Source organism: Bubalus bubalis, chromosome 4, assembly GCF_019923935.1.
Source record: "Bubalus bubalis isolate 160015118507 breed Murrah chromosome 4, NDDB_SH_1, whole genome shotgun sequence".
Lineage (NCBI taxonomy): Eukaryota > Metazoa > Chordata > Mammalia > Artiodactyla > Bovidae > Bubalus > Bubalus bubalis.
The window spans coordinates 4,318,345-4,333,137 of NC_059160.1; the positions used below are offsets into that span (position 1 = coordinate 4,318,345).

The window sequence follows — 14,793 nt, forward strand, 5'->3', positions numbered from 1 at the left end:
TCTGGCGGGCATCTCATCCTTAGTAAGTAAACAGGAGAGCAAAGAGGTTGACCCCAGAGGCTGGGTCCAGCCTGACCGTGGGCAGGTGACCTGGCTTGGTGATGGTGGTGATGCCTGCCAGCCCCCGAGCCCTCACCTCACCCCCGACAGGGGCTCAGCTCTCTGCCTCTCCCATCTCCCATGTCTTCCCAGCAACTGGACAGGACAAGGGTTGTTATCCCTATTTTACAGAAGAGACCAAAGGCGCGCAGGTGACTTGAGTCACCTCCGATATTTAATCCACTAAGTTTCAGTCGACAAGTTAATAGAACAAGCTTTGCGTGTCTTTCAGAAGCTTTATTTAGTGTTTTGTAAAATATTGAAGCAACCTGTATGCCAAACATACAAAGGCGTTGTTTTCATTTAAACACAAAAGCGCCTCGGGAAGTGGAGACGGGTTTTTGCAGCATGCCTGCCCAGCGCTTGTGACCCCGGGCTGGGGCTTGGTGGCCGGGGCTCATGCCTTCCCTGCCCTGCGCCTGCTCTTTGAGCCTGATCGTGCAGGACGGGCTTTCTGCAAACAGACAGGCCTGGTGCCTGCTGCAAAGGAGACATGGTGGCCTGCGTGCCTGCAGCCAAATGGCTGGTCCGGTCCGGCTGCGTGACAGGCGGGAAGACCTGGGGGTGGGCCAGGGTGCTCTGGTGACCATCTGGAGTCTGCAGCGGCTGGCCGTGTGACCGGGTTGTCACTGGGGCCAGTGGACACTGGGACCCTGAAGTGCATCATGCAGAGCCAACACAGTCTGGGTCACTATAGTGACCAGAAGGGAGGGGAGTGGTCAGCGGAGGCCACTTGAGTGAGGTGGGTCTTGAAGGAAGGGCAGAGGTGGTCCCGGCGGAGGGGCCGGTGGCCGAGCAGTGGGCCTGACCGTCTGCTGAGGTTTAAGTTTCAGATTTTTTTTTTTTTTTGCAAAATCTTGGTGGTTGTTTAGAGGCAGCGTGTTGAGACCAGAGGCGACAGTAAGGACTGAGTGTACCTGAGATGCGGTCGTGCCTTGAATGTTGGTGCCTGGAGAGGCCCCAGCTCTGGTCAGGGAGGGTTTTCTTAGCCGACCTGGCCTTGACTGCTCCAGTGGGCAGGCGGGGCTCAGGAGGGGTCAGCTTTGTGCGCTCCCAGAGTGGCCGGGCAGGGAGGTGAAAGGAAGCTGCAAGTGCTGGCTCCTCTCTGGGAGAGAACCCTGGACTCAGGCCTGAGCAGTTTTGGAGCCGGAGGCCTGAGGCTGTATGTGAGGTCCCCTGAAGGCTGGGCTGGGGCGGTGTTGACAAGGGCAATGAGGGGAGCCCGAGTTTGGGAGCGTGTGGCAGTCTAACTATGCGCATGCTGGAACGTTCCATTGCACCCCTGCCCAGAGCCCTCTGCAGGCCCTTCTCTCCCAGCACTGGGAGGACAAGATGACTCAGCCTTGGCTGGGGCCTCAGGGAGCACTCCCCCACACCCCTGCCCCCGGCCCGGTCTGCTGGGACCGACGGTGTGGCCAGTGGCACGTGGAACGGTTGGTGCTGTGATGGTGGGAGGAATGGGGTGGCTGGGGACCCACAGAGAGGAGGAGGCAGCATCTGGCCGGAATGTTGTAGGTCAGAGCGAGGGGATGACGGTGGACGGAGGACATTTGTGGGGAGGGGCAAGCGAGCACACGCACGACAGGCCCTGCTGGGGTGGGTCTGCGGTGTCTGAAAGGCAGCAGGCGGGCGGCGCGGCGGGGGAGACCCCATGGGTCTGGAGGTGCGAGGTGGACAGGGCGGGGAAGGAGGGAGACCACACAGCTGCTCCCGCGCAACCTCCCTGCCCGCCTCTGCTTTGAAGAGCAGAAAGGAAAGCCCCTGGCCGGCGCGCCGTGGGCGCTGCTGCAGGGCCTGCGCACTGCGGGCTCTCTGCGGCAAGCCCGGCTGCCTCCCGCCCCCTCCTCATCCGGCCGAGGAGCTGGTACCCAGTTGCCGTAGCAACCCGAGGGCCTTCTGCGCGCTCCGCCGGTGTAGAGGGTGGCTGGCTGGACTGGCCGCCTGTGGGCTGGGCCAGGATGCTGGGATCCCCTGCCCTGCTGGGGAGCCCAAAGGATGACCTCGGTGGGAGGCTGGCTTCTTGATGAGCCCCCGGGGTCGCGAAGCCAGAGAACCCAGGAGGGAGATTGGAGCCCACACCCCTTGTGGGAGCGGCCAGGGAGGAGAGGATGCCCCCGGGGCGGGGGCGGGGGTGCTGGGACTCACCTCTGCCCTGGGCCTCACAGCTGGCGGAGGCCGAGCCCGAGGTGGAGGTGGAGGTGTACCGGCGGGACTCCAAGAAGCTGCCGGGCCTCGGAGACCCGGACATCGACTGGGAGGAGAGCGTCTGCCTGAACCTCATCCTGCAGAAGGTACCGGGCGCGATGGGCAGGGCTCCCGGCGTGGGGGCGGGGTGCTCGAAGGCCCCGGGCACAGCGGAGCCCTGAACTCCCCTGTCCCGCATCCCTTCCAGCTGGACTACATGGTGACCTGTGCTGTGTGCACGCGAGCCGACGGCGGGGACATCCACATCCACAGGAAGAGGTCCCAGGTGAGCCCGCAGGCGCCCAGGGGTCCCCCTCCCGCTGCCCTGCCCCGAGGGGAGGCTGACCCCAGAATTTCCCTGTGGCCTGGGGGCCTGGGTCCAGCTCAGGAGCCCTGAAGCAGGTCCTCCCTCCCAACGGCTCCTTCCCCAGTGGCTCCTGGGGCCCTGGCGACCCATGCCTTACAGCACACCCCACCCCAGCGCATGGCTCCAGGCCCGGGTGCAGGGCACGGTAGGGGTTTCACTCAGCCCCTTCCAATCTTTTTCTTTCCAGCAAGTGTTCGCGTCCCCCAGTAAGCACCCCATGGACAGCAAAGGGGAGGAGTCCAAGATCAGCTACCCCAACATCTTCTTCATGATCGACAGCTTCGAGGAGGTGGGGGCTCTGTCTTGGTCTGGCTCCCCCCCAGCCACCCCCCAGGCCTCACACGCTTTCAGGAAGGAGGTGGGGGCAGGGCTGGGCTCCCGCTCTCCCTGCTGCTTCCTTGACTTAGGGCAAATGAGTTCACCAGGCTCTGAGCCTTAGTGTTCTCATCTGTAAAATGGGCGTCAGGGTTGAAAGATCAGAGAGCTCACACGTGGGAGAAGGCATCATCAAGTCCTGCAGAGCGCTGCCCGGGCAGGAGGGACGGTTATTACCACCCTCGAACCCTAAATGAGGCCTCCCCACCTTGGGATCCTAGGATGTCTGTGATGGGCTGGGCTCCGGAAGTTACAAAACTGGGGCCCCGGGCAGCTCACTCAACTGGGAAACGCCGGGTGCTGGGAAGCCAGCTGCGCCCCCTGGCGACCCTGCCGGCTCCTGTCAAGCCACCCTCCTGTCGAGGTCTGGGCAGTGGAGCTGTTCCCCCCACCACCCACAGTGAGGGCCGGGGATGGGGGCCCTGGAGCACTCACGGAGGATGGGGCGTGGGCTGCAAGTCACTTCTCGATTTGGTTGGTGTCTTGAGCATCTCAGTTCAGGGGGCTGAGCGCCCTCTCCAGACTCACACAGCTTGTCCACAGCAGAGCTGAGATTGAAGCCAGAGTCTGGATGACCTCAGAGCTCAGCCTGCACACGGCCCCCCGCCCCGCCCCGTGGGCAGTGACTCTCGTGGGGGCAGGCTGTCCAGTCCCCTGCAGGCGGTCGCCCCCCGCAGGCAGGCAGTCTGTGAGGCTTCTGAGCTGGTGCCCACATACAGGCCCTGACGGCCGGGGCAGGGCTGGGGCGGGTGGGCTGCACACCCATAGCTGGAGGTGCAGAAGACACTCGAAAGCGGCCAGACAGTCCCCGTGAACTGTTCTACTTCCTGGTGTCGCTCCGGTGGACAGTGGGAGGGTAGCACATCCTCTTCCTGTTCCAGAGTCACTTATGACCTTAGCCCCTTGTAGACGCTGCCCCTGCCCACGGGTGGGCTGTCCCCCTTGCTGCGCGGGTCCCCGTGGAGTGGTGGCAGGCCTGGGGGCCTTGGGCAAAAGCCTTCACGTCTGTGGCTCAGTGTTCTCCCCTGTAAAGGGAGAGTTTCCGAGCAGCCCTCCCTGGGTCAAGGAGCGGGGCAGGGGGCTGGGAGCCGGGCTGTGCTGGGGGCCGGGGGCAGCCGACCGGTGCCATCCCTGCGTCTGCCTCGCGCCCCCCCCCCCCCCAAGGTGTTCAGCGACATGACCGTGGGGGAAGGGGAGATGGTCTGCGTGGAGCTGGTGGCCAGTGACAAGACCAACACGTTCCAGGGAGTCATCTTTCAGGGCTCCATCCGCTACGAGGCGCTCAAGAAGGTGTATGACAACCGAGTGAGTGCAGGGTGGGCCGGGTCCAGGGGACGATCACCCCGCAGCCCCCCCTGCCCTCGCCCAGCTCTGCTGTACCTGGCCCGCCCAAGAGCTCCTGCAGCGCCCCCAATGCCCCTCCTAGGCGGCTGGGGCCTGGGTCACGTGGGGCTCTTCCCAGGAAAACCCTCCTGGGATTATTGGTCCCCGACAGATGGGACTGAGGGGAGAGGAGTCCAGGTGGACGGGTGCCCTCCTGCCGCTGGGCTCCGCCCTGGGTGTCCTCTCTCGACCCCGGGGCAGGGGACGAGGAGGTGGTCTCTGTCCCCGGACGGGGTGTGGTTGTCAGGGCGAGAGGGCGTCAGACAGGGATGCCAGGGTGCCGGCACTGCCCCGCCTTGTGGGTGAGCCCGGGTCAGCTGGGGCTGGGTCTCCCCGGAGCGGGGCTGGCGGCCCTCGGGGGCTTCTTGAGGGAGGGTCGCCCGGCTGCTGGAGCCCCCAGGGAGCGGGCACCCCGCCTGCCTGACTCCATGCCCCCGCCTGCCCGCCTGCAGGTGAGCGTGGCAGCCCGCATGGCCCAGAAGATGTCGTTCGGCTTCTACAAGTACAGCAACATGGAGTTTGTACGCATGAAGGGGCCCCAGGGCAAGGGCCACGCTGAGATGGCCGTCAGCCGCGTGTCCACCGGCGACACGTCCCCCTGCGGGACCGAGGAGGACTCTAGCCCGGCTTCGCCCATGCATGAGCGGGTAAGGCTGCGCAGCTCGGGGAGGGCCTCTCCCCTCCCTGAGGCCTGCCTCCCACCGCCTCCCTGGTCCTTCCCGCCCCCCACCCCCCCGAGAGGTAGGTGTCATGGTCCCCACTCCTCTGGGGAGGAGGCCGAGGTTCAGAGAGGGCAGGTGACTGGCCCGGGGTCACACATCAGGTTACTGCCTGGGCCCCGAGCTGCCACGGCGGCAGGGCTCAGCCAGCAGGGTCCCAGCACCCGCCTTGGTGGACCTGCTGGGTGGGGGCGGGCACCCGAGCGGCCTTTCCAGGGGGCAAGATGGGGACGATGACGGATGAGCTCCAGGAGGGTTGGCCGGAGCCTCGAGACCCTGGGGCCCCCCAGCTGGTCTCTGCCGGGGCCGCTTGCCAACCAGTCGCTGGGTCCCAGAACTGCTGGCAACCGCCGTAGCCATGGACGGGTCCGAGCCTTCCTGTCTGCAGAGCTGGGCAGCCCCAGGCCTGCCGGGGTTCCTTGCTCTGCCCCCTGCCATGTGGCTCACACAACAGCACTGAGCCTCTGAGCCCTTTCTAGGCTGTTGTCCTTCCCCGGGGGCCGGGAAGCTGACCTCAGTGGCAGCCCTATTCCCAGAGCCTCTGGGGTGGTGGGCAGGGGGCAAGCCCAGGGCTCAGGCAGGAGAAAATACCCAGCCCGTCGGCCACGTTGCCCGTGTTGGGGGCTCCAGAGGAGACCGGGGGTCTTGAAGGAGGAGCGCCCCCCCGGGCGTCTCCAGGAGGGGCTGCGGGGTGGGCTACAGTCGGGCGCTGCTGCTGCATGAGCTGGGACAGGTCTCTCCTCTCTGAGCCTCAGTTTGCTCACCCGGAAATGGGGTGAACACACACCCGCCTTCCGAGGTGTTGGGGACTCAGGAGCCAGGGCATCAGGGGCCCCTCTGGGTGTGGGGCTGGCTGGGGCATCTGCCTGGAGAAACGGCCCCTGAGCGTGTCAGTCTGAGTCCCCGCCGGCGCACCCAAGGTCGGGGAGCCGTGCGCACTCTGCCTTTCACTCTAAGCTCACTGTCACACGTCCTCCTGGCAGTCAGGGGGCACTTTTCTTTTTCTTGTTGTGTCTTTCTTTTTTTCGCTTTGAGTTTCCTGCAGTGAATGTGGTTTGTAAGCAGAGCAGAAACGACAAACGCTCTCTTTCTGTGATGATGGGTGAGAATTCTGGGCAGAGGCCTCTGTTGTCTTGGGAACAGAGGTGGTTTGTCTCTGCGATAAGGAGCCTAATCCCCCTTGGTCCTCAGGTGCCCACTGAGGCTAACAAATGTGTGCGTGACAGCCCTCGTGACGGTGTGGCCTGGGCTCAGGCTGGACAAACCTGGGTGCCAGTTCTGGCCGCGTGTTTGCCCAGTGACCACAGAGAGGTTACTGGACCAGTCCGGGCCTTCATCTTCCCATCTGTCAAAAGGGGTGGCCGTGGCGGGGAAGGAGACGGTGCCTGGGAAAGCTCCTGGCCCCCAGCAGCAGGGGGGGCCTAGGGTCAAGGGGCGGGGCCTGCCAGGGTCCTCCCAGCGCTGCTCGGGCGCCCCGCCTCTGTGCTCGCTGCCTTCCTTTCCCAGAGGGGTTGTTTGTAACCAGCGCATGACAAATGCAGACTCTGTGTATTGTGGTTTCTGGTGTTTGCTTTTCTATCTTCTAAAAACCTTCCCCGGCTTGTGGGAGGACCGTCTGGAGCCCAGCGGCCGCCGGGACTCTGGTGGACGTCGGAGCCATGACGAGGAGGCTGACGGGGCTCCCGAAGTTTCAGTCCCAGCTCACCTTGTTCCTCAGATTCTTGTTTGCATGGGGAGGAGGGAGGAGATGGGCCACGTTCCCTCTGCCTGGAACGCCCTTCCCCCCCTTCTTCACCTAGCGAACTCCTACTCGTCCTTCAAGACCCAGCTCAAGCGGCGTCTCCTCCGGGAAGCCTTTCGTGATTTCCCAGGCTGTTGATTCCTTTTGCCTCCGTGCTCGCCTGTATCCTGTGCTTCCTTTTTTTTTCTGTCTTTAACAACCAACATTCAGTCTGTGGTTGTCAACTTTTGGGTCTCTCGCCACTCCCGGCAGACTGTGAGCTCCTTGAGGGCAGGGACCCGGTCACGTGCTCCCCTGAGTGGGTGTGGAGAATGGCTGGTGATGGGCAGTGTGGTTAGAAGAGAGGAGAGCAGGAGATGGAGGGGTGAACTGTTTGACCATTGCATTTCTGTGGAAGGATGCTGGGGGAGAGAGGGGACAGGAGATAAAAGCCAGGAGAAGAAATTAGAGGGAAGAGCATGGCCTTAGGGGCAGAAGACCTGGGGTGCAGCCCCAGTGTGGCCACCATCTGCTGGGTGACCTTGGCCCCGCCAGGGTGGCTGTCCCGTCTCAGCCGGTTCCCACGTCAGGGGTGGTTGGGAAGGTTCGGCGGATTTGGTGCCTGGAGGGTGCTCGTCCCGCGTGAGCAGCCAGGCTTGCTCTCTGCTCCGATGACCCTGGGGGGGCGGTTGAGGCCCCAGGAGGGCAGCCGGCTTCTTCCCGGGGCGGAGCTGGTGGCCAGCGCCCACCAAGCCCCAGGCTGGCTGCGCTCTGCAGGCGGGAGATGGGTGGGCGCCGGGGCCCCCTAGGTCGGCGGGCTGCCCTGGTGACATGCTCCTTGTTCCCAGGTAACCTCCTTCAGCACACCCCCCACCCCCGAGCGGAACAACCGGCCCGCCTTCTTCTCCCCATCTCTCAAGAGGAAGGGGCCGCGGAACCGGATCACGGAGATGAAGAAGTCTCACTCCGCCAATGACAGCGAGGAGTTTTTCCGGGAGGACGACGGGGGAGGTGACCCTGCTGCTCCCCTGCCCCCCGGCCTGCGGGGCCTCCTCACTCCCTTCCGCACATTCAGAGAGCCAGGGGGCCATGTGCCAGCCCATCCTGGGCGGGGTGGAGCTGTGGACAGACAGCAGATGGCCACCGAGGGGAGCCCCCAGCCCCGGGCTCAGTGTGGCCGGCAGTTGGCACCTGATTCCAGGGGCTCCGAGGGGAGGGCTCTGGGCGCGCGTGCTGTTCCCTCCCTCGGCGAGGTGCCCTGTGGCCCTGCCGCCTCCAGCAGGGTGTCCCTCGGGGCTCCCCTGTCCTCCTCCCCGAGCCCGGGCCCGTCCATCCAGCGGCCTCCTGGGCGTCTCCGCCCAGGTGTCTCCGTGGTCCTCCATCACATCCATTCGGTCCTCAGGCCTCCCTGTTCCCCTCTTTGCTGTGCGTGGGCCCTGCCGTGGGAGCAGTACTGCGGGAGGGCAGGGCCGTGTTTATCAGAGGGGCGGCAGGAGGCTGTTGGAGGAGTTTAGAGGGTCCTGATTGGCAGGACCGAGGCAGAGGGCCTGCTGGACGAGACCCTGGCCGGGGCCTCAGACCCCAGCCCAGGCCTTGACCTGCTCTCAAGTGGGCTTGGGCAGCGCCGCCCTCCTGGGCTCCTTCCAGACCAGCGGGAAAGTGTCCACAGTGCCCACCTGCCTCCCCGGGTGGCCCACCGGCCGGGTGATGGTGCCGGGTCGTCCCAGCTGTACCTCCGTACCCCTCCGGGGAGAGGACCAGAGCCGGGCAGCCGTGGGGCCCGGCACAGCAACAGTCCCGGGCCTACAGGGGAGGCGCTCCAGGACCGGGGCGGGGGTGTCAGGCTGGAAGGCAGAGGGGGCTGGAGGGCAGTCAGGAGGAGGTCCGGTCAGGTTGGAGGTCAAGCTGGGCCGGGGAGGGGTCACCTGGGTGGGAGGTGTGGTCCGCTCCGCGGCCTGGGCCTGACATGCTGTCTCCGCTGCAGCTGACCTGCACAACGCCACCAACCTGCGATCTCGCTCCCTGTCGGGCACGGGGCGCTCCCTGGTCGGGTCCTGGCTGAAGCTGAGCAGGGCGGACGGGCACTTCCTTCTCTATGCACACCTGACCTACGTCACTTTGCCGCTGCATCGGATTTTAACAGGTAACTCTGACTTTGGGGTGGGACCTCTGGGGGAACCACGACCCCTAAAAAGTACTCCTGTGGGCAGTACTCGGGTGCCCACGCCGTCCGCCTGGAGGGGCTTCAGACCCTCAGCACGTGCGTGCTACTCGAGGGGTGGGCGGAGCTCGTGCTGAAGGGCCCGCGGGGGCTGTGGCTCCAGAGTCAGGCTGCCTGTGTGAGCCCTGCGCCCCGAGCCCGTGCCCCGTGGTACAGCCGTTCCAGGCGCGCTCACTGCCCCGTTCCTGTCTGGAAGGAGGGTGAGCGCAGCCCCGCAGGTCCCCGAGGGCTGAAAGAGCGCCTTGGGGGCTTCCCTCACAGATGGAGCACATGGAAGGTCCCCGTGCTCCCTCTGCGAGCACAGGAGGGTCACCCTTCCCTGTCTCCTCCACGCCCCCTCCTGCCACCCTAGACATCCTGGAAGTTCGGCAGAAGCCCATCCTGATGACCTAGCCGTGTGCGGAGCCCGCGCGGAGCCCCCCAGCCCTGCCCAGTCCTGGGAGTGCTGCCAAGTGCCTACCTGCCCACCGCCACTGGGGTCTTCCAGGACCACCCAGCGCTGGAGCCGGAGCCAGGCGGGGCCGCTCGACTCCTGGGGCCAGGGCCGACTCCACGAACACCAGCCCAAACTGAAGTGCCTCTTCCTCGTCCCTGCTGGCCCTGCTCTGGCCCCCGCGCCCGCCCACCCACCACCCTCAGCCTGTCTCTGGGGGAACCCTCTGCACCCTGAGGAGCAGACCCGCCAGTAGGCCGCAAGAGAGCAAGGGAGCGGCCAGCTCGTGGACCCGACGCTCACCTCCCAGCAGACAGCAGGGAGACCACCTGGCTGGAGCCGCACCACGTGTCCAGCGCTCACGGAAAACCAGTTTAAGATGTGGTGACGCTGATCTGATGAGTTAGTCCCGATCGTCTGTCCTCCCAGCTTCCCCACGGTCGTCTTTAGATGGGTTTCCACAGGGAGCACGGCCGTCTGCTGGCTCTGCCCTGGGCTGGGAATACCTCACCCCACGCCCGGCTCCAGACCAGCCCTCGTCCCGCCAGAATGGCCTTTGATTCCAGCCAAAGAGCATCACCCACATACACACACCTCCAACCTGGAGACGACCTGTCTGCACCTCGGCTGACATGACCTGCAGTATTGGGGTCTTGGGGGCAGGAGGGAGGGGTCGTACCCAGACAGGAGAAGGGTGGGGTCTCCTGCAGGAAGGGTGGATGGTGCGCTGTGGGGTCGACGTCCTCCCAGGAAGGTTCCAGGCCGAGCCTCCGTCCTCCGGGGCCAGGGCAGGGACTGGAGCGTCTAGTCTTCCCTGCTTTCCTGGAGCTCATTTTCTTTGGCTGGGTGTGCGGGTCCCACCTCTCAGGCCAGTCACTGAGGCAAAGAGGCATTGGCTTCCCTGTGGCCTGGGGCTGGTCAGGCCTCCTTCCAGCTTGGACGGAAGGTTTCCGTCTGCGGGGACACACCGTGCTCCTCTCAGAACCGCGAGCCTCCCCGGGAGCAGAAATGTCGCTCCTGCCGCTTCCCACGGGATAAGCCGTCAGCTGGGTCTCTGCTGCTCTGTGCACACCCTCAGGGATATCTGAAGGGTCCCTGGTGTGCGGGTAGCGACTCCCCTGGGGGAGGAGAGGGGGAAGGAGGAGGGGCTCGTGTTCCTGTCCGTTTCTGTCCTTCGTGCTCCAAGGGTTTGCTTCGAGCTCCGGGAAACAGGGGGACTCCTTTGGGGCTTCTCCAGATTTTGTATGCTGTTATTAAAAGCGAGCTACTGCATTTCATTCTGCCTCAGTTTGCCCACCTATGAATGGGGCTGATACCACCTACCTCACTGAAGTCTCCAGGGTTCTAGCGCACGACCAGGTCAGGGTGAGATGGCCAGTCATTCCGCATAGCTCAGCTCAGGTGTCGGGTCATAGGAATGCTTTCCTCCCCCTCCCTGCCCACCCCAACCCTGTCACCCGGGCTAAGAAGGCGAGTGGTGGGATCGGGGCGAACATTCTCACCTTCTCTGACAGCGCCCGGCTCACCCATGTTCGGCCGCATCTCAGCTCCTCACACAATTTGACCATCTGACGTCCCAAAGCTGCGTCTTCCAGCCCCAGAGCGCTGGAGTAGAGCTTCAGGGAGCCGGGAGCCCGGCCCAGGGTCCTGAGACGGGGGTTGAGTGTTGCCTGGGCTCCTTTCCTTCCTGGTTTTCTGGGGTCTGAAGGCTCTGGGCCCCGACCTCGGGAGAAATGCAGTCCTGACTCATCTCCCGGCGGTGAGGTCGTTCAGCACACGTGCAACTGCAGGGCCCTCCCCGTCGTCAGCGGTGAGGAGCCGGACGAGGGGCCTCCCACTGGGGCCAGGAATAGGCTCCCCTGTTGAGAGCCGCGTAGGGTAACTGAGGGCCAACTGCAGGAAGGTTGTATGCATGCTTTGCAGATCTTAGAAATGAGGGCCTGGGGTTAGCAATCACAGCTCACTCGTAAAGTGCATGAACAGACGCGCAGCACGGTTTGGCTGTTTCGTATCCAACGTTGAGGAGTCCCTGGCGTACGCAGGCGCTGCGCTGGACTTTTAGGTGCCATCATCACCCCCGTCTTAGAGACGAGGAGGCCGCCACAGAGAGGTTAGGTGAACTGTCCCAAGACTGAACAGCGAGTGGGGCAGCAGGAGCACAGCCCAGGTGTCCAGCTCTGTGGACACTGAGCCGCGACCCCCTGCCACCCAGGACGGACACAGGAGCGGAGCTTTCTCAGTCTTAAACCCTCCCCCGGGCACTTCTGACACTTGATCTAAACAAGCGTAGAGGCGTTTGGTCACTAGGCAGTAAGCCCTTGCTCTGAGTTTTGCTTTTTTCGGTCCCAAATGACTTCAGTAACAGAGTCACAGAGAGGCACGTGACAGCTGGAACTGGGCCTCCAGCGTCCCGGGGCGTCTCGGTGTTGCCACACCTCACTTCCTGTAAGGCCATCTTTCATTTTGCAAGAACATGCCTGACTTCTGTAACATGGAGGTGGCCAGAGCTGTGGACATGTCTTAAATGGGAACTGGATTCAAGTCCGGGGTTCCTTTGAAGAAACCTGTAACCTTTAAGCTTTTTAAGGACATGAGCGAGGCAGCTCCCTGCTTTACAGTGAAACGGCTCGGTCCTGCAGCCAGGCCGGGCCTGCTGTCTGTCTGCATCTCCCAGCGCCTGAGGGTTCAGGCAGCATTGAGCCTCCATTCCAGTGTCTGATAGAAGGAATGTTCAGTTGTCTGTGAAAACAGCTGAGCCTAGCTACTTCAAAAGAATATTATTTAAAACAAATATCATTTAAAACATTCGGTAACAGAGAAGTTGTCAAAGACAAGCAAAGTATCCTATAGCCAGTCAGCTTGGAGATAGCGTGGGTTTTCTGGTGAGTCAGAGCCTTGTTAACATTTGGGCTTTTCAAGGACTGTGAGCAAAGCATCAGAAATCAACCAGGTTTCTACCAAAGATGCTAATGACAGGAAGGCATATTCCTGATGTGGTTTTGTTTTTTTTTCCCCAAAGAATCTAGCTAGAGTCAAACCAGGATTTCTTTTTGCTATTTTAATCACATAAACTAGTCAGTAAACATTTTCGAAGAATGATGTGAAAACATCATTTTTTTTCTGTTAAAAGACATTCCAGAGAAAGTCCCTATGCAGTTACTATTGTCTAATGACTGACATTTGAAAAACATATTTGACATTATCATAATACAGGCATTTTAAATTGCTGGCCAAATTTTTAAGGTTTACAGATAAAACTGTTAACTTACACCTTGGTAATAGGATCCACTCTGATAATTCTGTTCAGTTTTCCGGTGCAGCTAGAATTTAGTTTCAAAAGCCAAGTGTCTTTTGACAGTTCATGGATTATTCCTGTTCAGGCCTTTTCTTTCCTGAGTATCAGAAAGCAGAGCTGTTTCTCTTTGAAAGGTATCCGCCCTAGTGGGACAGACTCCGGCAGCAATGCGATGCTGGCCCAGGTCGGGCCCCAGAGCCGGGATGAAGCAGCGTCTAGGGGCGTCAGACGTCCTTTGGACAGGGCTCCTCTCTGGCCAGAGTCCCGCCCCATCCTCCCAGGAGCTGGGTGCTGGGGGCACCGTGGCTTCTTTCCCTTGTCCCTGCTCACGGACTGACTGGGCACTGACGTGGCCATGGATGGAAAGGAGCCCTGAAGCCCTTCCTTCGTCTGAGCCCCAGGGCAGCACACGGAAGCCAAATCAGTTGAACACCGAGTGGCCTGGCGTTGGGTTCAGAGTCCACAGCGGGTAGAGCCTCGGGAGCAGAGGCAGCCGGCCTCGTGGAGGTGTTTGTTTACAGTTCTCTACCCTACTGAGGCGGGCGGGCATCTTTGCGGCTGCGGCTCCAGCCCTGAGCTCAGCAGATCAAAGCCCACAGCGATGCTCCAGCTCCGCTCCGGGTATCCAGTCTCTCGTTTCCCCACTTCCTGAAGGTTGGGCTATTTAGGTGTAAATAGTAATCTTTCATGGTCTCCAAACGGATTCTATGTGTGACAATATGTAAACCTGAAAAGAAAACCTGTGGAGGTTTTTCACAACTTTGAGGCTCAATTAAAATGATTTCTACAAAGTATATTTTAGCAGAAACACCACGACGGCGTACTTTGACTGTATTAGGATCTGTTGGTGGTGTTTCCATAAGCACTGTCAACGGCTTCGGGATTAACCATCTTCCACATACAATAGGAATAATTTCTAAGCAGTAATTGTGGTTGGCTGTTAGCCGTGCTTTATGACTTTGCATTTCTTTTGAAAGTTGATTTGCATGTTGGGTATTATTTATTTCTTCTCTATTGAATCTGTACCATTATTTTTTTCTCTAAAGGGTGTTTCGGATTAAATACGGATACTACTTCAACGTGTTAACTTGCTGATTGAATCTTAATTTTTTCCCCCAGAGATATCTTAACCTTTGGAGCTTTCATACAAGTTACTCTATTGAATGACAAGAAGGCACGCCCCGGCTTTGGCGGGCCTGGGAGTTAGCAGGGAGGTCTGGAGGCCAGCAGCCGGAATGTGCTCAGATGCTGTATTTGCAGAATAAAATCACAGATACGCTTTAGGTTCGGCTTTCGGCCCCTGTAAAGCAGTATATACCCTTTGAGCTATACTATAAAATTTCCCAAGCTTCTGCTAGAGAACCTCTTAAAAGGCCCTCAGAGAAGTGGGAGAAAGACTAGAATAAAAGTCAGGAGTCCCAGGTTCAAGTGCTGGCAGGCTCCCAACAAGCCACTGGTCTTCTGGAAGGTGGTCTTTGGACTGGCTCTGTTGCCTCCTAGCGCTGTACTGTCAGGTCGACACTGAGAATGGTCACAGCCCCCGCAGGCCAACTCCGCCAGCGCCACCCCCCGCAGGTTCTGTGGAAGGAAGCTGCTCAGGCAGCGGGCTCTTTCTTTCCATGGTTAGGTGATCTCTGATGTCATGAGGTGATGGGCAAAAGGCCTAAGACACCACAGAAAGTTACAACAAAAGGTGGGGTGTTGGGGGGAGTTGGGAGGAACACATACAATCAGGAAATAGGGTCATCACTTCAAATGACATCTTGTAGAAAGTCACTGCATTAGAAACACAAGCCAGGAGCCTCAGAACTGGCGTCAGCAAGGGCAGCCTGTACCTAGGAAGATGTGCAGACGGTGCTTAGAGAGGAGGCAGCTTAGTAGGCCGGAGAGGACTTCCTTTTCATCCAGTCAACCCCCTTTCTTGCTGACTTTCTTGAAAGTCTCTACCCTGGAAGCCACCTGCCGTAGCTGCGCCCCTACCAACTGCCTGCTCTCGA

General features: G+C 61.0%; 1 protein-coding gene across 4 annotated transcripts in view; it reads left to right on the forward strand.

The window, feature by feature from the left end:
* The window catches only part of KIAA0930 (KIAA0930 ortholog), a 41,992-nt gene extending 28,117 nt beyond the window's left edge, over positions 1–13,875 (forward strand). For all 4 annotated transcript variants that reach the window (XM_006063287.3, XM_006063289.3, XM_044940774.1 and 1 more), the window contains exons 3-10: positions 2,265–2,390; positions 2,492–2,569; positions 2,838–2,939; positions 4,190–4,330; positions 4,861–5,055; positions 7,696–7,858; positions 8,832–8,990; positions 9,421–13,875. In XM_006063287.3, coding sequence (XP_006063349.1) covers positions 2,265–2,390; positions 2,492–2,569; positions 2,838–2,939; positions 4,190–4,330; positions 4,861–5,055; positions 7,696–7,858; positions 8,832–8,990; positions 9,421–9,461 — 1,005 coding nt within the window. In that variant the 3' untranslated portion in view covers positions 9,462–13,875. The remainder of the gene's footprint in view (positions 1–2,264; positions 2,391–2,491; positions 2,570–2,837; positions 2,940–4,189; positions 4,331–4,860; positions 5,056–7,695; positions 7,859–8,831; positions 8,991–9,420) is intronic.
* Positions 13,876–14,793: the final 918 nt, after the last annotated feature.